The sequence below is a fragment of the Folsomia candida genome, unplaced genomic scaffold (assembly GCF_002217175.1).
Source record: "Folsomia candida strain VU population unplaced genomic scaffold, ASM221717v1 Fcan01_Sc008, whole genome shotgun sequence".
Lineage (NCBI taxonomy): Eukaryota > Metazoa > Arthropoda > Collembola > Entomobryomorpha > Isotomidae > Folsomia > Folsomia candida.
In genome coordinates, this window is record NW_019091200.1 from 261,911 (window position 1) to 283,933 (window position 22,023).

General features: G+C 41.4%; 4 protein-coding genes across 11 annotated transcripts; 2 read left to right on the plus strand and 2 right to left on the minus strand.

Annotated features, from left to right (window-relative positions):
- Window positions 1–23: 23 nt before the first annotated feature.
- On the minus strand, window positions 24–4,441 carry LOC110852847 (nuclear pore complex protein Nup50). 3 transcript variants are annotated; one of them, XM_022100971.2, is made up of 5 exons: window positions 4,208–4,441; window positions 3,893–4,075; window positions 3,480–3,822; window positions 3,093–3,415; window positions 24–1,299 (listed from the first exon to the last, which is right to left on the minus strand). In XM_022100971.2, exons 2-5 carry the CDS (start codon window positions 4,037–4,039, stop codon window positions 844–846), a joined length of 1,269 nt encoding a protein of 422 aa, XP_021956663.1. In that variant the 5' UTR covers window positions 4,040–4,075; window positions 4,208–4,441; the 3' UTR covers window positions 24–843. The 3 variants fall into 3 exon arrangements, 1 of the variants encoding a protein (XP_021956663.1); XR_004835411.1 differs by lacking the exons at window positions 3,093–3,415; window positions 3,480–3,822; window positions 3,893–4,075; window positions 4,208–4,441 and adding exons at window positions 1,390–1,836; window positions 1,911–3,024 and having other exon boundaries at window positions 1,158–1,299; XR_002548169.2 differs by lacking the exons at window positions 3,093–3,415; window positions 3,480–3,822; window positions 3,893–4,075; window positions 4,208–4,441 and adding exons at window positions 1,420–1,836; window positions 1,911–3,022 and having other exon boundaries at window positions 1,158–1,299.
- LOC110852846 (alanyl-tRNA editing protein Aarsd1-B) lies at window positions 3,932–6,927 on the plus strand. Its single transcript, XM_022100969.1, has 13 exons — window positions 3,932–4,052; window positions 4,438–4,549; window positions 4,632–4,688; window positions 4,766–4,918; window positions 4,988–5,201; window positions 5,283–5,375; window positions 5,459–5,580; window positions 5,648–5,764; window positions 5,843–5,970; window positions 6,048–6,114; window positions 6,212–6,318; window positions 6,405–6,459; window positions 6,535–6,927. Exons 3-13 carry the CDS (start codon window positions 4,653–4,655, stop codon window positions 6,793–6,795), a joined length of 1,353 nt encoding a protein of 450 aa, XP_021956661.1. The 5' UTR covers window positions 3,932–4,052; window positions 4,438–4,549; window positions 4,632–4,652; the 3' UTR covers window positions 6,796–6,927.
- On the minus strand, window positions 6,810–11,915 carry LOC110853116 (cilia- and flagella-associated protein 206). Of its 6 annotated transcripts, none has more exons than XM_035854347.1 (11): window positions 11,478–11,915; window positions 9,998–10,286; window positions 9,525–9,888; window positions 8,872–8,930; window positions 8,664–8,802; window positions 8,229–8,587; window positions 7,887–8,162; window positions 7,562–7,809; window positions 7,402–7,495; window positions 7,288–7,335; window positions 6,810–7,207 (listed from the first exon to the last, which is right to left on the minus strand). In XM_035854347.1, exons 2-11 carry the CDS (start codon window positions 10,124–10,126, stop codon window positions 6,893–6,895), a joined length of 2,031 nt encoding a protein of 676 aa, XP_035710240.1. In that variant the 5' UTR covers window positions 10,127–10,286; window positions 11,478–11,915; the 3' UTR covers window positions 6,810–6,892. The 6 variants fall into 6 exon arrangements, with proteins under 6 accessions (XP_035710240.1, XP_035710239.1, XP_035710238.1 ...); XM_035854346.1 differs by having other exon boundaries at window positions 11,421–11,915; XM_035854345.1 differs by having other exon boundaries at window positions 9,998–10,369; window positions 11,393–11,915.
- A 1,695-nt stretch (window positions 11,916–13,610) lies between these two features.
- LOC110853117 lies at window positions 13,611–19,358 on the plus strand. Its single transcript, XM_022101356.1, has 2 exons — window positions 13,611–19,233; window positions 19,276–19,358. The coding sequence occupies exons 1-2, from the start codon at window positions 13,611–13,613 to the stop codon at window positions 19,356–19,358; spliced, it is 5,706 nt and encodes a 1,901-aa protein (XP_021957048.1).
- Window positions 19,359–22,023: the final 2,665 nt, after the last annotated feature.

Sequence of the window (22,023 nt, forward strand, 5' to 3'; positions counted from 1 at the left end):
AAGAAACAACGCCTCGCAAACTATTTAATTTTAGGGCACCTTTGCTTTTCATTTTATTTTATTGTATTTTACATACATTTATTTTTAAATATTAGAGTACGCTTTTTACTTAAGTATACTCAACCACACCACAGCAAATTATTCCTTTCTACATAATATTGACACAAAAAATCCACTACGCTCGTAATTATGGTCATAAATTTCTACCACAATTCATATTAGGTTTCTCCTAACTAAATATTAATCAAGTAAATTAAGTAAATACACACGCTAACGACACAGTTGGAGTATACATAACATACAGTTGACAGTGGATTCGCATAAAACAATCTACATAATCCCTTCCCCCCAAGTAATAATAGTGCATATCTATTTGTTCTCCTACACCTATTGCAATTATTTTATTTTAATTATGCAAATTAAAAGATTTGTTTTATAAGTTTGAGTCTGTAGCATCCTTCTTGATTTCTATGCATCATTTATAAATTTGAACTTGTATATATTCATCCACCAATGAAATTTGAGTAGAAAGTTCGTGATTAATAATTGCTTCCAAAAACCAACAAATTAAAATAGCAAACCAGCAAATGCCAGGCGCAGGCTAAGAAATGAAAATTCTCAAGAATCACTAATTTTATAAACTTACATACAATGTGAATTTCATTGCGATGGATGATGATTTAATTTTTCAGTTTTTGATTGATAAATTATAAATTATGTATGATTATAAATTATGATAGAATTTATAATCATTTACTTTTCAAATAGTTTGTACATGTTCATTCCTTACTTAACGGGATAATCATAATAAGTCAGTTACATATTTAGTAGTATTTTTTCGCATTATGAGTCGACCCCTTCTGCTTCTCTCTCCTCATTTGCAGCGTCGCCTGAAAGGTCAGCCTCTGCTTCTCTATCTTCCCCGTCAAACTCGTCCCCTCCAACTTCATTTTCGACATCGTTATTCCCCTCGCTGGGTAATTTGTTGCTGGAGGAGGTCGTGTCATTCTCGTAGTCGGCGAGATCGTCCTCTAGAGAAGAACGGACCACAATCCCACTACTTTCGGGTGTGACGGATGACGAGGTTTGATGTAGATGTGTCGTTGTTGCTGCTGCTGGAACTGAGGAGGACGAAGTGGGGTTGTTGTGTTGAAAGGGTTGGAAAAGAGATCCACTCGGAGTCGTGGTGGTAAAAGAGGTCCCCCCAAAGTTGAAGGTGGGATGGTGATGATGATTACTGTTAGTTGGGGAGGATTCAGAGGAATCTGCAGGCGCGCTGGAGGTAGTAGGGAGAATGTGCTGGAAAATGTAACAAAATATTATTAGAGACATTTGACGCAAAAATACAAATCATACAAAAACCACAATTTCATAAATTCTTAATCTGACCTCTCTCCAATAAATGAAACAAACTCTTACTCTATTATTAATAACTAATTAAAATGTAGTTTAATTTAAAGCCGATTTTGTCAGTATTAGTTATCATCTTCAGAATTTGGTGTGATACGAATCCTCTTTCGTTGATGTTTATGACCCTGACGAGAATGTTTATCTTTGGCAAGGCGTGCAATTATAGTTTTATTTGCAATATCGCTATCTTCTTCTTCACAACTTTCTTCTATATTTTCCTTCTCATCCGAGCCTTCAGATATTTTCCTAGAAGACGACTTTCTTGGGAGTTGTTTTCTCTGGGGGGTCGTATGTTTAGGTCGTCGGGATGACCGTCTCGTTGAAATAGGAGAATCCGTAGCGTTAGAAGGAGATTCAGTCGTTGTTCGACTTCGGGGTGGTCGTGGGGCTGGGCTTTTCGTTTGTGATTTGCTAGATCGACCCGTGCTGTGGAAGGGAAAGAAAATTATCACTAAAGAGTTTGTTCTGTATTTAGTCTTCAATCTAAAGTATTTAATTACCTCAGATTTGACAAGAGGATCGCATTAAGTTCGACATCGTTTCTTCCTTCCGCAATCATCTTTTCGTAGTCGATCCCAGGACGCATGAAGTGGGAATGGACTTGATCCCCCAACACAAAACATTCACATCCACCCCCATCATTGAAGTGCACAAAGAGAAACGGACCAGACTCTCTCTTGCACTCTTTGCAGAAATAAAACCTCTTGGTTCCATTCACTAGTGGAACTGTTCTCACGACACGAATCTGGTTCTGATCAATGTTCAGCTCGAAATCGTCTACAGATTGAAACGAGTGCAACGGAGTCCAATTCATGTTGGCGATAATGCGACGTTTGGCAACCTTAGTATCGCGGGATGGTGTCATTTTCTGGTTGGTTTTACTTTTATCATCCTCAGCTTCGGACCCTTCTTCCTTTTCAGAGTCAGCAAATAATCCTAAATTGTTTACTTTTTTGGCCTCATCTTCGCTCCTGCGCCCATCATCATCGTCTTCATCCTCGTCACTTTTGGATTTTTTGATACGTGAATATGTCGAGTGTTTGCGTTTCTTTGGCTTTATTACAGCCACATTTTCTTCATCTTGTTGCATCAGTTTTGTTTTACTTGGAACTGGAGTTGAAATTTCTGCTTTCTTAATCTCAGTCTTTCGGTCAGATTTTGGGTTCAACTTTGGAATCACATAATTGGCAAAACTTGAGTTGGAAGAGTTTGTCAGGATGCGTTTTTGATTACTCTTCTCCCATTCGACACTTGTGACTTTCGGAGTCGAAGCTTGCTCACTAATTGCTGATCCTACTTCCAGAAGTAGTCCCAGTTTGGAATTTTTGTTGGGCGAGGGCGAGTTGCTATTCGATAAGAGTTCAGGTACGGCTATTGGTTTTAAAGGCTCGACAGGTAAGGGTTGTAGTAGAATAGGTTCATTTATGTCCATATCGTGATCCATTTCGAGATTTTAAATTATTTGTGGTAAATAATATATTTAAAATGGACTCAAATTTGGAATTAAATTGGTATGAAAAATTAGAACACTGTGTTGCTTCTTACATACTTGGAGTGAATATTTTACCAAGGCGGAAAACAACATCTTACTCTAACAAAGTCCATGAGTACAACTATGCATATTCTAATTATACTCAAACCATAATGGTAATCTCATCTCAAGTAATTTCCATGCGTAGTACCTTTCCTTCTGCAGCTGCAGCAACGGCATCATCCCCTCGTACAGAGGGGATCTGCATCATCATTGCTTCAGAAGATGCAGCTGAGGCTTCCTTATCGTCCAAGTCATCTGCATCAAGCCAGCTCGGATTATTCTGATCAGCCGAGTTGTTCATGTTGTTTGAGTCCACTGCGTTAGAATCGTCCCTCTGTCTCGCAGATACATTCCAAGGTAGGGATGACGAGTTTGAACTCTCCTCAGCTATCCCATCACTTTCGCTCAATTCGGGACCCACGTCAACTTCGCCGGATGGTGTGGCTGGCGTTCCAATAAGGATCGGCTCGGCTGGAGAAATCCAGATTTGAAAATTCAAACTTGATTTACAGATATGCAAATTATGATATCTTACCTGTGTCAGTAGTTGACGAATCTGCTGAAGCCCTCGTTGGTGGTTCGGACGAGGGTGTAATGCCCGCAATCTTAAATAGTGAACCAGTCGCTCCGCTCGTCCCAGTGCCAGTTGTTAATCCAATGCCGACACCACCTGCACTGTTTGACAACGGGTTAACGGGTAGACCGAAACTGAAGGCGGGTGTGATCGTGGAAGCTGCTGCGGATGTTGACGCACTACTCACTCCTCCTCCCCCTCGACCCCCACCACCAACAGCACCGCCAGTAATCCCAAAGGCGAATGAACTAAATGGATTATTATTCCCCGAAGAACCTGATGATCCAGCGGATTCTGCATTGCCCTGTAATAAGTTAATAATTGATTTTAAATATTTGTCAAATATGTACACTATAACATTACTCAAATCCTACCATTTTTCGGCGTCCCTTAATAATCTTTCTATTTCTCAGATCTTCTTCATTCGCACGGCGAAATTCACCCTTTTCTTCGGGAACATCTTCGTCATCCCAATTATCATGATTGAGATCCTTATCGGGGCGACGTTTCAGATTTGCCATTATCCAACAACTGGTAATTTTTCACTAACAATATTCCTACAATGACACAAATTCAAATTACAACTTTGCAAACCGCAATCAATGTAAGACGTTAGATAAAAATGAATTCTGATGGATGAATCAACCTGAATAATTTTACTCGAAATTATACATTTAAAAAACAATCACCGTTATTTTAATCTTTATCCCAAAATTCGACCGGCCGTCGTTCACTTCTCCCGTAGACCCTGGCTGATGTTTCAGCTCCAAAAACCGACCACAACTTGGGGTTGTTATTTCCTGTCAAATATTTGCAGTGATAACCCCGTGGTTATCGTTATCGTTTTTTTTTGGGGGGACGAATTTGCAATCTTCTTATCCCACCAAAAATTATGCGCTTGTTTTGTTTGTAAATATAGAGATTGCAATGCAATTGCGGGGAGAGCGCAGGCAGAGGAGCTGAGATTTCGGGGATTCCGCCAGTCGCAAATACTCCATGAGCAGTCAAAATCGGTTTCATTTTCACGACCGGTATTCCGTATTTATACAGAAACATGCTGCAAAATAATTAAATTAATACTTCAATTAAAGTTGTTTATTTGACCATCTTTAGGAAAGTGGGAGCTCATCAATCATGTTTATGTGCCAGAGAGATTCCTTCCTACAAGAGGTAAGTTTATTTGTTTGTTTTAAGTTTTCATTTCATTTCAATTACAAACAGCGATTCTTAAATTGGAATTTTTTCAGTTGGACACCGAAATCGTCCAAATTGACCAAATGATTGATTTGGATTCACTGACAAACTCTTTGTCATTAAATCCCAAGTTGTTTCAAGAAGACAAGAGTTTGTTTAAAGTTGTTCTTGCCGACACCGTATTCTTTCCGGAAGGAGGTGGTCAGGTAGGTAATAAATAATAACTAATTAATAATGTTGGACAAGATATTATTAGAATATATTATGTCTTGCAGCCGGACGACCATGGCGTAATAACGAAGAAGGCTGAGTCACAAGAGAACATTGTTGTGGAAGGGTCCGTCATCCGTGTAATTCGAAATGGAACGGTTGCAGAACATTATGTCGCTTTGGCAAAAGGAGGGGAAAACGGGGGATTGTCAAAGGGTGACAAGGTAACGACAAAAATCGACTGGGGACGTAGATTCGATCATATGCAACAGCATTCTGGTAATATTTACGCTTATATATAAATGATAACTGCTTCTGTCTTTCGAATCTAAAATGTCACATGTAATGTGTCGTCTGTAGGTCAGCATCTAATTACGGCCGTGGCTGATGTAAAATTTGGATTTCCAACGACATCATGGTGGCTTGGGAGCGAGGAGAGCTATATTGAAATGGGTACTCACTATAAATGAACCCAACAATGTCTGACCGGATGTATTACGTAGATAATAATAATAATTTTGCTCATGTTTTCCCAGACACAAAAGAAATCACTCCAGAACAAATCCGTGCCATTGAAGACGAAGTAAATGCAAGGATACGCGAAAATGTTCCAGTATATGTGGACGTTGTTTCTTTAGATGATCCAAAATTACAAACTGTATATCACAATTTTATAAACCGTAATTATGTCTCATATATAAATTTGCTAACAAATTAATTAATAGGCTCGAGGGCGAAATCTGCCGGAAGATGTGAAGGGAAATATCCGTATAGTTTCAATGGCTGGGATTGAATCCAATGTCTGCTGCGGGACCCATGTGAGCAATTTATCGCAGTTGCAGGTATGCACTACTAATTGATTACATTACTGCAAAAAACCAAATGTTGGTAATTTAATAATTGTTCTTTATCTCACTCAGGTCATAAAATTATTGTGCGTCGTAAAAAAGAAAGGGAAATGTTTGCTGCATTTTCTCGCTGGAAGTCGAGTCATCGATAGGTTTACAACAATGTTTCAGACGGAGCAAAAATTGACCGATATTTTAAGGTAGAATCAGTTCTTCCATTTAAAAAATTGTGTTTTCAATTCAGAGTTCAAAGTAAAACTTTTATCAATCTCTACAGTTCATCCCCCGGTCAACTACCGAGTGCTGGAGAAAAATTAAACTTGACGTTGAAAAATACTCGAAAGGTATAATATGCGCATTTATCACTAAATGATAAATACTTTCACTAATTGTAAGTGTTATTCAAGTTCCTGTTCTGATTTGTTTGTTTTACGTTGACAGAGTTGTCAATGCTTATCCAAGGATTTAGCAGTATTAATTGCAACAACGTTCAAAGAAAAATACTCGAGTGGGGTAGAAAATGGCAACAAATTGTGGATGCATCACAGGTATTATAATTATAACGGCTATCAGTAAATTGCCCGTGTTTTCCATTAGAAGTTGTAAAATACTCTAATTGCTCTAAATCATTCAGGGATTTTGTCGATCTTGATTTTGGAATGGCATTGCTCAGAGAAATTGGCGACGCAGTAAGAACAACAACAACAAAAATTATTGGTTTCTGCTTATTACTAATTTGTATCGCTATTTTTTTAACAATACAGAAAAAGTCGGCAATTATTCTCGTCACCCTAAAGACTGAAGGCACCTTTGGATACTTCCTCCTCACCGGAGACGAGAAGGTCATTCCCAAAGCGAAAATTATTGAAATCGGGGAAGAACTCTGTAAAATCTTAGATGGGAAAGGCTCTTATCAAAAAGGAAATATCTACCAGGCGAAGGTGAACAAGATTAATGGATTAGTTAAGGCTCAAAAGCTTGCTCAGCAATTAGTGGACAAACTATTTGATAAAGTTGAAAACTAGTCAAATTTTCTAAATTTTCAACCTCTTCTGATTATTTATTTAAGTAGAAAATTTTCTAATCATTAGTCATTTATCCTGTTTCAACATATTCATATTTTCAATTCTGATAATAAATTTGTGGCAAGAATGGAAGTTCGTCCTTCAAATTGATCTCTGGCTCAATCCTAGTGGCAACCATTCCCCTCAAATCAGTAGGATTGTCTTGCGAAATTTCGACTACATGAGGTTCCACGCCACAGTGCAGACCCCTCAGGCCATATAAGTAGAATTGGCTCAGAGGAATTTCAGAATACACGTCCCGATTGGTCTGCATCGAAACGGTCTTTGTCGCGAAGGTTTGTACTTCAGCGTTATGCTTGAGCGCCTGCCAGTGGGTTTGCGTCCCATGAGTCCGACATTTGTGGATTTTTGACTTGCAGTGACAAAATGTGTAATTGGAAAATTATTATCTGCCACATTGGGATTTTTTTGTCACTTAAATAAACTGCTTACCAAAGTCAACCCCCTCATCCTGAGGTCCCACTCGTTAGAAGTGTAGTGCTAATTCGTTAATGAAATCATTGGTATTATTTTCTGTAACTATATATTAAGTGTTCCATAGCTCACCTTCACGATATGTGACTCGACCGGATGGATTTCTGTTTGCGCTCCAGCATCCGTAGAAATAAGAACATTTGTCGTCTTTCCGGATCGATCCGCACTAACGAATTTTATAAATCAAATCTGATTTTAAAATACACCGTATATAAGCTTTGTATGAACCTACTCAGACACCGTGCCTGGATCGAACGCGTCCTTTTCAATATTCAAGAGGACGATGAGCTCCGGCCACTTTCTTGCTATGGCATGTACCTTCTTCACATACGAGTCTGGGTCTCGTCGAAAGTCCATCGCACCCTTGCTCGTGGATAGCAAATAGTTCTGATTTTTCCAATTGAAAATTCCCAAGTTTGGATTCGACAGGATCAAAAGCCCGATCCCTTTGACCAAAGAGTGAACACAAAATCCAGAGCACTGATACAATTATTTATGTACTAATTAGTAATCCTTAACTCATACTTTTCTATTGTATCATAATCTAGACAATTTACCGTCATTTGTAATGGGTTCAAATCCTCTCGAAAATCCAACCTCTTTGCAAGCGCATACTTATCATCGGGGAGCTTAATTGTAGGAAAGTTAAAAAATTCCTTTTCCGTGACGGGGATGTGACTTTCTCCTAAAATTTTGTCCACCACCGTGTCAACTTTGGACAAGTTTTCCGAACTGAATTCCGTCAATGATTTCACAATGAGTGAAATTGACTCAACAAAGACTTGACATTCTTGCAAGTCACGCCACGCTGCCGTTAAGTCGACGAATTTGGCCTGCATTATATACGTAATTTTTTAGTTACATACTAAAAAACGAACAAAAATTGAACTTTCTCTCACGTGAAGAACCGTCCTTGGAACTTCGTCCCCATTTTGGACTCCGTTGCTCACTATGCGATGCAAATCATCCATAATTTCTCGGTACCCGGTCACCAGTTGGGAGCAGATATCCTTCTCATGGGAAAGGTCGTCGGTCAGTTCCTTCAAATAGATGAGGACTTGGTGCACCATTGCGAGGGCTTGGCGAATCTTGACCATTTCACTGTTTACGGCGCGACGATCCATTCGGTAGATGACATGGCGGAGAAAATACGGCTGGGCGATGGTCGTGTACCGGATGAGACGCTGAATATTGGTCGACCTCATGGTCGACATGAGAGCAAGGGTTTCGTCAATTTTAAGTGGGGTGATGCTGGGCACTGATGAATAAATACATCTTTAATTTAAGTTATTATGGCGAAACCTGTGCAACTTTTGAGTAGAAAAATGTCTCACAGTTTTCAATAAATTCGCCATAATCGTCTGGATTTTTGTCCTTGGAATAAAGGCGAATTCCGATCGCGATGTGCATCAAATGATACAATTGGGCTTCCCTGTCCCTTTGCGTCATGGTGGACAGGAGGTTCATGTCCTCCTTGGGGAAGACGCTCATGAGGGCGGCTGGGCATTAATTACGCAATTAATATAATATTTATTAGCTCACCCTGCGTAGCATGAGAGCTATTGAATTCCTCTTGTCCGTCCGTCCGTCTGTCTGTCTGTCTGTTAGCGATATTTTTGCATCAATTGATGCTATTTAAAAATCCCCTTGACCATTATTAAATAAGTTAGGCGAATAAGTTAGGCGAATAAGTTAGGCGTACCATTGGTATTGAACAAACCGAATCAAATTTTTTAATAAATTAATAGCACCATTGATATCTAACAATCGGGAACACAAAATGATGCGAAATAATTGGAGGCAAGGACGCAAAACGCACCAATAATGCAGAATATCCGGGAGAAATGATCATACAATTTTGACATAAATTTTTCAAAATTATCGTTGATCGTTGGTAGGTAATTCTGCACCAGTGATGCACAATTTTTGGACTCTTCTCGATGCATAATAATTATTGATCTATTTTGTTTAATTTTTCTGCACCAGCATTGGTGCAACATTGCATAAAAATTATTGATCCACTTTGTTGGATTTTTCTGCACCATTCGTGCATAATTGCAAAAAATTATGTATCTATTTTGTTGCATTTTTCTGCACCTTTGGGGCAAGTTATAACCAAATCATTATTACAGGGTGAGCTACTTCTAACGTTACTACGGTTTATTTATGGTATAGTATTTAAATACGTGACCCACCTTCCGTCTCTCGTACGACAGAGGACTCCATGGCAGAACCCATATTTGCCTCAATTATGGTGGCACCAATCAGTTTTGCATACCAAATGTCGTGTTGACGCAGATTGTTTGGGATTCCAGTCTTCATGTCGTTCATTAGGGATGAGATCTTGTTCTCCTGGTCTTCACGGTGGGCGTAGACGGAGTCGTCTCGATTGTAGTAGCTCATCTTGAAGTGGAACTGCATCGATATGATGTCCCGAGACATGGATGACATGGCCAAGATTCGGTCGACCACAATTTTCTTCATCCGCTCCAGCTCAGACTCGACCATTTGCTGTTTGATGAGAAATTTGTTGCCTGGGTCGAGACTCACCAGCTTTATCTGAAAGTCGAAAATGGTAAGTTTAAGCATAGAGGGCAAGTTTGAGAGATGTCTTAATTAGAGGACGAGACATGTTACAGATATTTGCATAACTTAGGATGACACTTACAATCATGACCACAAACTCATCCTCAACTTCAACCCCGGCGGATTTTATGCAGGTTTGAACGTTTGAAATAAGTCGGAGGAACGTTTGGTGGTATTCTTCCTTCGGAATGTGGGGGTTGTTTAAAGGCATCTTGCTGCTTCGTCGTGGTGGTTTTTAAAAATTATGGTATTATAATAAATTATTATGGTTGATCTACTATTTCGTTTTGTTGTTCGCCAGTTAATTACTCCAAAATTATGAGATAAACAGGAAAAAACAGGACTTTACGCTGAAAGCATTTTTATGATAGCTGTGTTTGCAATATTATTTGACACTTTATCATTCTATATCGTTTCTATGGGGCACCACCCCATAGAAACGATGTCAGTTAACCTTATAAAAACTAATTAATTTTGACCTGGATACCATTTAAAAACGGAATTAAAAATGGTTTCTATTGCATTTGGGGGCGGATTTACTGGGGGGCAGAATACCATTGAGACCGACTTGTGGGGCGGTGATAAAATCAGTTGGGGACTGAATTAATGCAAACCGATTTTGAATATTCTACTGATGCAGTTATGATTTATTAGAGACCTGGAACTGATTCGACAACAAAAATTAGAACATAATACATTTTTAACATGAAATTGCAACTGAACCAAATGAACACACGATATTAATTTTGATAAAAAGATCGGATTTGATTTTGATAGTACTACAAAAATAAACTAAACGAATAAATCGTCATCATTCATGTCATCAATTTGATGACACTGATTTTGGGATGCATTTTATATTTTAAACAAGTTATTAGCTATAATTTTGTCCTTCAGTGTTCTGTGACTTGTTCCGATCGGTGGTGACACTATTGCGAATATATTAGCTAAAGAGAACGTTGTGATAATTTAAAAAAAATATGAACTGTATCATATTTACAACATGATACAGGTCAGAGGTCAACGCCGACCAATTTATTAGCGGCGCCAATGTTGGATAATTTTTCGGGGGCGCGGCGTGACCTCTGATGCACTTCCTCCGAGTTCCTCCCCCCACTACAACTACAACTCTAAACTCTAAAAAAATTAGTTCAGGCTTGAAGAAAAACCAACGACAAATAAGGAGGAAAGAATGGAACTGAGAAAATTTTCTCGGTCATTTTATTTTTATTTTTTCCTACACCTTATTGATGTAGCCCGGTCTCAACGGAATTCTGTAACCATACACCTTATTGGTGGAATCCGTCGCCAACGAGAAAAAGTTGGCCTACACCTTATTGGTGTAGTCCGTCGCTAAGGCGAAAAATTTGGCCTACACCTTATTGGTGTAGTCCGTCGCCAAGAGATCGAAATCGCCCTCCACCTTATTGGTGGAATCCGTTTTTAAAAGGTTAATCGTGCTGTGTTTGGGTTGAACATGATTAATTTTTGGCTATTGATCAAACAATGGGTTTAGCATGGTAACAGAAGTGGTGAAGAATGAGAACTCATGAACTGCATACGATTTTGTAGCACGATTGCTTGACATTTAATTTATGTAACGCTTGGGTCTTTTAACGGTTGCGAGAAATGGTGGAGTTGTAAAAAAAATATTTATTTTTTATTTCGTTGGTACTTCTCCCATGGTCCAAAGTACCAACGACTTTGACCTTTAATAACTTTTGAAAGGGTATTGGGTAGATATAGAGACTTCATTCGTAAAGATGAAATCGTCATAATTTTTAGCTTAATTTTTTAAGATAAAAATCTCGAGGGTACTATTTCGAGAATTAAACTTGAATCTCCAGTGTGCAGCCTTTGGACAGTATATTTTATTTAGCAGAGTCAGACTCTGAGGTAATACCTAATAGTAATAAGGATAGAAGTATTTGGCCTTATCTACATACAATTACACATGTAGGTACACTAGTTATAGTTAGAGTTAAAATAATAAAATTTACACTTTTTAATTTTTTGAAAATTCAAATATTTCATGAAGCGTAAAACAATCTCCGTCTCCATTCTTATTCCTTAGAACCAAGAAAATGCTCCCAGTTGTGTATATAGCTGCTAAGATGCAGATCACTACGAACGCTCCCAATCGAATTTTGCTTCCCTGCAATATCAGTAGGACAACAATTTTGCATTAAAAAATTAAGAGCAGGCAGCTTTTATGTTTATTTATGTATGACTCACCGGCGCTTCGACCGGATCTTGACCTTTTTCAGGCTCGAGGTTTGGCTTGAAACCTTTATCGCCTTTATTACCCAGACGTGTTTGTGACCCAGAATCATCGGACGCGTATATGGCTGGAATCGGGAAGAACCACCTGCCTCGTTTTTTCTTTAGACCCAAAATATAGTCAATCCACCAGTACTGATACTGTTGTCGCCGTGAATAATTTTACTTATTTGAATAACGATATAATTTTTAGCTGATAATTTTAAGGTTTTAACTGTATGTAAATTAATGATGTGAGATATTGGGCATGGGCAATGACACATTATGAAACAGTTTTATGAATATGAAATTCCCATATGTATGTATGTATGATGAAAAATGCTTGCGTAACAAAAAGTCAAGACAAAGTCGTATGTAAAACTCGGGCTACTATTTAGCCAGTGAATGTAAATGTAAGGATGATGTGGCATCAAGAAAAGAGGAGTTTTAGTCAGGGAAAAGAAGAAAGAAATTCAGACCCAATCGAGCCGAGGAGGAGGAAACTTACTTTCAAACTAACAGCCAGCTTTTAAAATATTTCTCGATATTTTTAAACAACTAAGGTCTCATGTCGATATAAGTCAATCTACGAGTAATCGCCCTATGTAAAATAAAGCTCCGTTTTGAGTTTGTAAGCCCAATTCAAGTAGTTTTCGCGTATCATTTCGCACGAGTGCATTTACGCCTACTTTCGAACTCGGCATAATAAGACGGAGCCACCCCCATCGCCATCAATAAGTTCCTGAGGTCAAGCTGAGATATCCCCCCAATGAACAGACAGCTCACGCCCCAAAAACATTGGTCTCGTGATACCGGATATCAAGTGCTAAGGACGACACTCCTGTGGTGACCTCAAGAACGAGAAGGACGACTACAAGGTTGACGACATACCTGGAAAAGTGTCGACTGGATATATGGGGAACGTGCCACCTCTATAGAGAAGTGCACCCCTTAAAGTTAGTTGGTTTCCAATTTTACCTATTAATTTCGCCGCTAATAATTGTTGTCCTATTGCTGAGTGGTTGGAGTCCATCTGAGTGGAGCCGATCCATATTCGACACCAGTACGCGCCGTAGTTGAGGGTCAAACGAAGGAAGGAAGTAACATCCCAAGGGTCTAGGGATTTCCTCACTCCTGTCACCGACAGTGACAAATCTGCAAGGGCCGGAACCACCCGGACATCGCCAAAATAGTCACGGACAGTGACAATCTGAGGGCCGGAACCACCCGGACATTGGCCACAAGGTTGACGACAGACCGCTAACGTGTCGACCGAATAACAGGGGTCGGTGCAACCTCTACAGCAGAAAGACTCCGGAGAGTCGATCTGCAATTGTACCCTACCAGGCAAGACGTTGTTCCATGCCAATTCATTCGTAATTAATCTCATTCTAAAAGACGAAATCGACGTTATTGATTACTTTTGAGGTACAATGATGTCACAATCACTCAATAATGGAACAAGGAGGAGCACTCGCGACAAGAAGAAGCCAGACCATTACGGAAGCTTCGCGGATCCTCCAAAAGCAAGAAAGAAGTCGCAAAAGTCCAATCCGACCGCAGCAAACGAGGATGATGTCGTCGACGTCAAGTCAGCATCATCCAGCATCAAGAGTTCCGTCCGGAAGATGGAAATTGAATGCAAGAAAGACCGTGCTCTACAAGACATCGGAGACCAGCATCGTCAGGCCAGAAAAGACCATGCTGAAGCAGAAATTCAAGTTACGAGTCTGAATAAAGAAATGGAAAGCTTAAAAGTGCAAGTACAAGAGCTACAACAAGATTCATCCGCCGTGGACCGCGACGTCAAGATTTCTGAGCTACAAAAACAGCAACTCGACACCAATTCCAAAATAAGAGCAGCCGAAAAAGAAGTCGCATTAAAGAAATTGGATCTCGACATCGCTACTGAAGCACACGAATCTATGAAACAAATTATCATCAAAGGGGCAGTGTATGAAAAGCGGAAGGCCGACCTAGAGGAAGAAGATAGTGAGAGAAAGCGCTCTATTGAGGATCTTGCCTTAATCGACAAGGAAAAAGCAACCAAGAAATGGGCAGCAAATGTGGATGCAGTTTTTTACTCTGAAAACTCCACGTCAGAATCGGAAGAAGAATTGTCCGATGATGACACTCCACCGTATCAACCCCACAGATCAACAACAATGAAACCCCAATCCACGTCCCAGAAAATACTCGCCAGACAAATACGAGGAAGAGATTTGCCCCCATTTTCAAGAGGCCAAGAGTGGCCAGCTTTCATCCTCGCCTTTGAAAGTTCAACCACAAACTGCCAATTCACGGAGGGAGAAAACTTGATCCGACTGCAACGCTCACTGAAGGGAGAAGCATTGGAACTCGTTCAGTGCCTACTTGTCGACCCCAGAGGAGTCAGAATCGCCATAGACAAACTAAGGAAGAGATTCGGGCGCCCAGGTATCATTATCAAGACAATGATGCAAAAGCTACAACAAATTCCGAATGTCAAGACTGACAACTACGAATCATGGGTGAAGCTCGGAACCGGTGTGGACAACTTGGTCTCCACCATCAAATCTTTGGGTGCAAAACAGCAACTATCAAATCCTTCACTTGTGGACGAACTTGTGAAGAAATTGCCTGCTCAAAAAGCTATGGAATGGGAAGAATTCAAATTGAGGAAGAAACTGGAATTTCCCTCATTGTCACATCTTGCCAAATGGTTACAGCCAACGGTGGAAGCAGCCTACGCACTGTGCCCACTCCCCGGAACCTCCACAGAGAAATTGTCGACTGATAAGCCAAATCACGACAACCGACGGCCGCCAGCCAACCAGAGAGGAGTCCGAAAGAATGACCGAGTCATGGTCACGACAGAGAAGAATGAAGCCAGACAGGCACAATCAAATCAAAGAGGGACCGAGCGGAAATGTCACTTCTGCAACGGGTCACACGGGCAGCGACACTGTCCCAAATTTAAGGAAGCCGATGTAAACATGCGATGGGCCATGGTCAAGGAGAAGAGATGTTGCATAGGGTGTCTCAACAGGGGTCATCGTATGCACGAATGCCGAAGCAAACGAGTCTGCGGGATAGAAGGATGCCAGCAAACTCACTGCCAATTACTCCACAACAGAAACGCCAGAAATTCAGAAGAATCATCCCACATTACGGAACAGCAAAGAAACCAGTCATCTGAACAGGAAGTTGCTCTCAGCGCAGTCAGCGGACGGAGTAACTCCAACATCAATTACAACGTGATTCCAATTTACGCCAAGCGAAGAGATGGACAATTGTTGCCAATGTACATGGTGCTGGATGGGTACGCATCGCTCACGTCAGCAGATGACTCAATTCGACAGCAATTAAATGTGGATGGGAGGAGACGACCTCTCACGGTGCAAGGATTTCAATCCACCACCACCACGCCAAACTCGTATGAAGTGGATATCGAAATCGTGTCAAGATTAGATGGAAAATCTTACACGTTACGCAATGTGAGAACAGTCCCCAAGTTGGATCTGCCAAGCCAGTCATTAACAAAGGAAACCCTGAAACGATTCTCGCACATTGAAGGAACCCCTATCCTCACTTATCAAAATGTTGTCCCAACTATTCTCGTTGGAATGGACAATTTCGAGTTGCATCTACCTGAAGAAATGAAGATTGGAAGAGTTGGAGAGCCAGCAGCAATTCGCACAGCAATGGGATGGGCATTAGTGGGGCCGACCGCCTCACCCCCAAAGAAATTGCATCATGCATTTCACATCAACGACCGACAAGACGACCCACTACATCAATTAGTAAAGCAGTTCTTCACTACTGAATATGTAGGTGTCAAGCCAAATCTGGAGAAGCCAAGGTCAAGAGATGACATCAAAGCCCAAGTCATTATGGACCAGACAATACGACGAGTTTCGCACGGATGGGAGAGCGGACTGCTCTGGAGAGATGAAGATGTGAAACTTCCCTGCAACAAGAATTACGCGTTTCAACGCCAGAAGTCCATGGAGAAGAAAATGGACCAAGACCCAGAATTTGCACGCCAGTATGTGGAGAGAATTCAGGAATACCAAGATAAAGGATTCGCCAAAATCCTGCCGCCAGAAAAAGCCGCAATCGAAACGAGCCGCACTTTCTACCTGCCGCATTTCATGGCCTACAACGCCAAGAAACCCAAGAAGTACCGCTTCGTTTTCGACGCCGCCGCCAAAGTATACGGGAAAAGCCTCAATGATCACCTCCTGCAAGGACCAGACAAATTGGTATCCTTACCCGGTGCTCTGTTCAAGTTTCGCCAAAGGAGAATTGGGGTCACAGGGGACATTAAAGACATGTTCCACAGAATCAAAATCCGAGAGGAAGACGCTTCTGCTCAACGCTTCCTCTGGAGAGGAATGGATCGCGACAGAGATCCCGACGTGATGGAGATGGGCGTCCTGATTTTCGGAGCGTCATGCTCACCAGCCTGCGCCCAAGAAGCCAAAAATAAGAATGCCGAGCAATTCAAAGAAGAATTCCCCGACGCCTACAAAGCAATAGTTCATCGCCACTACATGGACGATTTATTGGATAGCTACGACACGGAAGCCCAAGCAATTCAAATGCAAAAGGACATCTTTGAGGTCCACCGCCGAGGGTCATTCCATATCTGCTATTGGTTATCAAATAGCCCAGAAGTTATGAAAGCAATCCCTGCAGAACTTCAGTCAAAGACAAGTCAGAGTCTCGACATCAATAAGGAGGACCAGATTGAGAGAGCTTTAGGACTCTTTTGGATGCCGGAGGAGGATAACTTCACATTCTGCTTGAAGTACCTCAAAGTCAGTGAAGACGTCATGAAAGGAAGACGCATTCCCACCAAGAGAGAAGTACTTTCACTCGTTATGTCGGTATTCGACCCACTCGGATTCTTATCCACATTGACAATCAAAGCTAAGATGATTTTGCAAAGAACATGGATATCAGAGATAGGATGGGATGACGAGATTCCCTCGTCTACTCATCAAGCGTGGAAACTGTGGCTGACATTATTGGAAAGTATCACAGAGTTCAAGGTACCGAGATGTTACAGCCCTACTTTCTCTCGGTCGACAGACAACCAGCTACACATCTTCGGAGACGGAAGCGAAGAGGCGTTTGGAGTTGTAGCTTACTTTCGGATCGCACACGGTAGCCAAGTAACTACAGCCCTGGTCATGGCGAAAGCAAATGTCGCCCCAATCAAACACCTCACAATCCCTCGTATGGAATTGCAAGCCGCCGTAATAGCAGCACGCCTAGCCAAATTTATTCAAGATCATCATGAAGTCGACATCCACAAAACGGTATTTTGGAGTGACAGTCAAACTGTACTGGATTGGATCAGAGCGGACGGAAAACGCTATCAACAATTTGTTGCAAGTCGCATTGGAGAAATCCACGAACTCACCGACGCATCGCAATGGAGGTGGATTCCCACGAAAGAAAATCCAGCCGACGAATTGACGAGGATGAGTAGCAATTGCGATTGGACATCACAAAGCAGATGGATCAATGGTCCAGAATTTCTTAAATTGGAAGAGAATCTTTGGCCTATACAGAAGCGCACCAGCAAGAATGAGATGACAGCAGAAGCAGAATTAGAATTGAAGAAAGAGCAAATTCTACAAATAGCAGAGAAGAGAAAGTGCAGCCTTGACGCATCAAACTTCTCATCGTGGACACGACTGATCAGAGTCACAGCGTACATCTTGAGATTCATCGCCAAGATTCGCAAAGTACCTTCACGAACGGGAGCGCTATTTCCCTCAGAATTACGTGCAGCGCAAGTGTATTGGAATCGAGTGGCGCAAATGGAATCATTTCCCGACGAAGTAGCAGCACTGAAAAATGGAACCAGTCTGCCAAACAAGAATATCCTGACAGGATTGAGCGTAAAATTGGATGCCGGATTATTACGAGTAGCAGGAAGACTGGAAAATGCAAATCTACCGTTCCGCCAGAGACGACCGATTGTCCTCAGTCGTCATCATCCCTACGTAAAGCTATTGGTGCAGTATTTTCATGAAATATGCGGCCACCACGGTCAAGAAAGAATTTGTAACGAGATTCGACAACAGTATCACGTTATTGGAATCCGAACTGCAGTCAGAGCTGCGCAGAGCCGATGCCAAAGTTGCAAGAATAGAAGAGCAGTACCAGTCCCACCAGAAATGGGACAACTTCCGAAGTTCCGCGTCAAAAATCCCAGGTATCCATTCAACATGACAGGACTGGACTACTTCGGGCCTATTCAAGTCACAGTCAAGAGAAGTACGGAGAAACGCTACGTCGCCCTATTTACCTGCCTTGCAACGCGCGCCGTACATTTGGAGGTAGCAGGATCGCTCTCCACGGATTCATGCATTATGGCATTGAGGAGATTTTGTGCAAGAAGAGGATCCCCAGCAGCAATTTATTCCGACAACGGAACGAATTTCCACGGAGCGAAGAATGAGTTGAAACTCGCCATGCAGGAACTGAATCAAGAAAAACTGAAGTCATCATGTGCCACCAAAGGAATTGAGTGGTACTTCAACCCCCCGTCAGCTTCACATTTTGGAGGAAGTTGGGAGAGAATGGTCCGATCAGTCAAGATCGCATTGGGAGACACGCTTCTCCTGAAGAACCTGAGTGAAGAAGTGCTCAACACTGTCCTAGCCGAAGCAGAGCACAGCGTCAACAGCCACCCACTTACACACGTCCCAGTCGACCCCATGGACCCCGATGTCTTAACGCCTAACCATTTTTTGATTAGCAGGTCCAGCAACTTGCAGCCTATTGGGTCCTTCGACAGACACGACCTATTTGGGAGAAAGCAATGGAGATGTGTCCAAGTGATGGCAGATAATTTTTGGAAGAAGTGGACAAAAGAGTATCGACCCACGCTACTCCGACGCCATAAGTGGTGCCAGACCACCAAGCCGATCAAAGTTGGAGACGTCATTCTTGAAGTGAACGACAATTTACCCCGAAATACCTGGCCAATGGGAAGAGTGATCAAGTTGTATCCAGGAAAAGATGACGTAATCCGGGTAGTAGACATTATATTAGCAAATGGTAATTTATATCGAAGGCCTGTTGCTAAATTGTGCATTTTAGATGTTGACGAAGAGAAGACGGCGACCACGCAAAGTAGTACAAATGTAAACAATTATACGGATGGGAGAATGTTGTCGCCGTGAATAATTTTACTTATTTGAATAACGATATAATTTTTAGCTGATAATTTTAAGGTTTTAACTGTATGTAAATTAATGATGTGAGATATTGGGCATGGGCAATGACACATTATGAAACAGTTTTATGAATATGAAATTCCCATATGTATGTATGTATGATGAAAAATGCTTGCGTAACAAAAAGTCAAGACAAAGTCGTATGTAAAACTCGGGCCACTATTTAGCCAGTGAATGTAAATGTAAGGATGATGTGGCATCAAGAAAAGAGGAGTTTTAGTCAGGGAAAAGAAGAAAGAAATTCAGACCCAATCGAGCCGAGGAGGAGGAAACTTACTTTCAAACTAACAGCCAGCTTTTAAAATATTTCTCGATATTTTTAAACAACTAAGGTCTCATGTCGATATAAGTCAATCTACGAGTAATCGCCCTATGTAAAATAAAGCTCCGTTTTGAGTTTGTAAGCCCAATTCAAGTAGTTTTCGCGTATCATTTCGCACGAGTGCATTTACGCCTACTTTCGAACTCGGCATAATAAGACGGAGCCACCCCCATCGCCATCAATAAGTTCCTGAGGTCAAGCTGAGATATCCCCCCAATGAGCAGACAGCTCACGCCCCAAAAACAGATACTAAAAAAAGCCCATCAAAGTGCAAAACTGAATTTAAATCTAATATTACTCTGAAAAACCGAAAGTATTTACCGTGAAGAAGCATTGGAATACGAAGTAAATGAAACCCCATGCTCCCACGGTCCACTTGATGTGACACGCCAATCCGGAAAAGGAAACCCGATCCGCCAAAATTATGAGGATGAAGCACAAGAAATAAACCAGGTTTCCACCCATAACGTGCACTGCCGCAGGTATGTTGGAGCTTCCGTATTGCGACGGTTTGATAAAGAAACCCATCCCGTACACGACAAAGGATAAGCCATACGCCATACAACCCACGTACGAGTGAAAATTCGGTGGCGACACAGCTGTCCAACCCTGATGGGCGATAATTTCTACGACGAGGGCAACTACGAGGAGCGCTATCACACAAGTCATGGATATGGCATGGACCTGAAATTAGCAGTTATCGTAGTTAACTTGTTATGTCTGATGTGCAACTATAAATTTATAAATGACTCACAATTTGCCAGAGCGGAAAGATGCAAATTTTAACACTGACGCATGTCTCCTTGTAATATCGACCAGAAAACATGCCAAGTGATAGGACGGCTGATATCAGGATCGTCGAATGTAGACGAAGAAGAGCCTTTTGTTCGGGGAGAGGCTGAAGGAATAATTACACAATATATTTAAGATGACATGATAGCTCTTATGTAATATACTGACGTATTTAAATGCATTACTACCGAGAGTCGTGTTCCAATTGCAATTTTCTTGGACGAGGCGCGGAAATCCGTGTGTTTCAGCAAATTCCCTAACAAAATAAAAAACCTTTTGCGTATTTCTCAAATCCAGGAATGATTAATCCAATATATAAACCTGTAATGCCATCCTCTGTCACAGTGTTGCCCCACGCATACAGCGGAAAATACGGTACTCTGACCAAGTCGTAACTCTGAACCTTCTTCGTGACATTCGGATCTCTTACGAAGATGTGTCGCTTGATGGAAAATCTGCAGTAAAGACCTGTATTCCTTCGCTGATAACGCAACAATTTAACCACCCCGATGTGAGAATAATTTCCTCGCTGCAAGATACACAAATTATAGATTAACAATGTGGAAGTAGTGTTCTCAAAATAGGACCGGGCCGATAAGCTTTGTCGATGTTCGTGCAAATAAAGCTTATCGGTCGGTCCGGCCAAATTTTGAGAACACTAATTGTAAGTTTGTAAGTACAGGAATCAAATTATGCACGAAGAAAAAGCTACCATTCTTCCGTTTCTGCGTTGTTTCTCAACATTAAAAGAGTGATAAAGGTTAACTCGATCCTTCTCAATTACGCATTCGACAACGTAGGCTGGCCCCTAATGAGAATTAATTAGTGAAATTCCAATAATACTCTAAAAATTCATTATTGTTTAAAATGGTACCATGTTATCCGAATCTGACAGTGCAACTGCCAACCATTTATCCACGGAAGGTTTGAACATTTCCAAGATTAACTCCTTCTCCAAAGCTAGATTTTCACCTTCAGCCGGAGCGTCTCCAAACGTCACCAACATCTCGCAATTACGATTTTCAGGAAGGAAATACTGATTCGCATCCGGCTCTGGTTCGTCTTCATTTTTTGGGGGAGCGATGCAAGCCTTGGATATCGCACACCCCTCGTACGCATCGATATCAGGTTGCGGCGTCTAAAATTTGGATCACAATCTTATTTCACAACGTTTTATTCAAATCTTTGCGCATACAGTGTTCGAAGTTGTTGATCTGCGTCTGAACTGGGTGCCAGTAACAAGAACGACGGGTGGAAGAGTTTGTCTATCTTCATCCTTGAAGAAAACGGGACATTCTTCAGATTCTGCACAATGTGTGACAAACTCTGCCAATTCGATACTCGGATCGTCCATGTTCAAATTAAACCACGAATTTGGATTCGGGTCATGACAGTTGCGCTTCGGAGGATTCTCGATATCGTCGGAGGGAGGATCCAAATAATTGTACACTTGCGACCCCAGAACGGAAACTACTTTATGCTGCGCGATGAAGACTT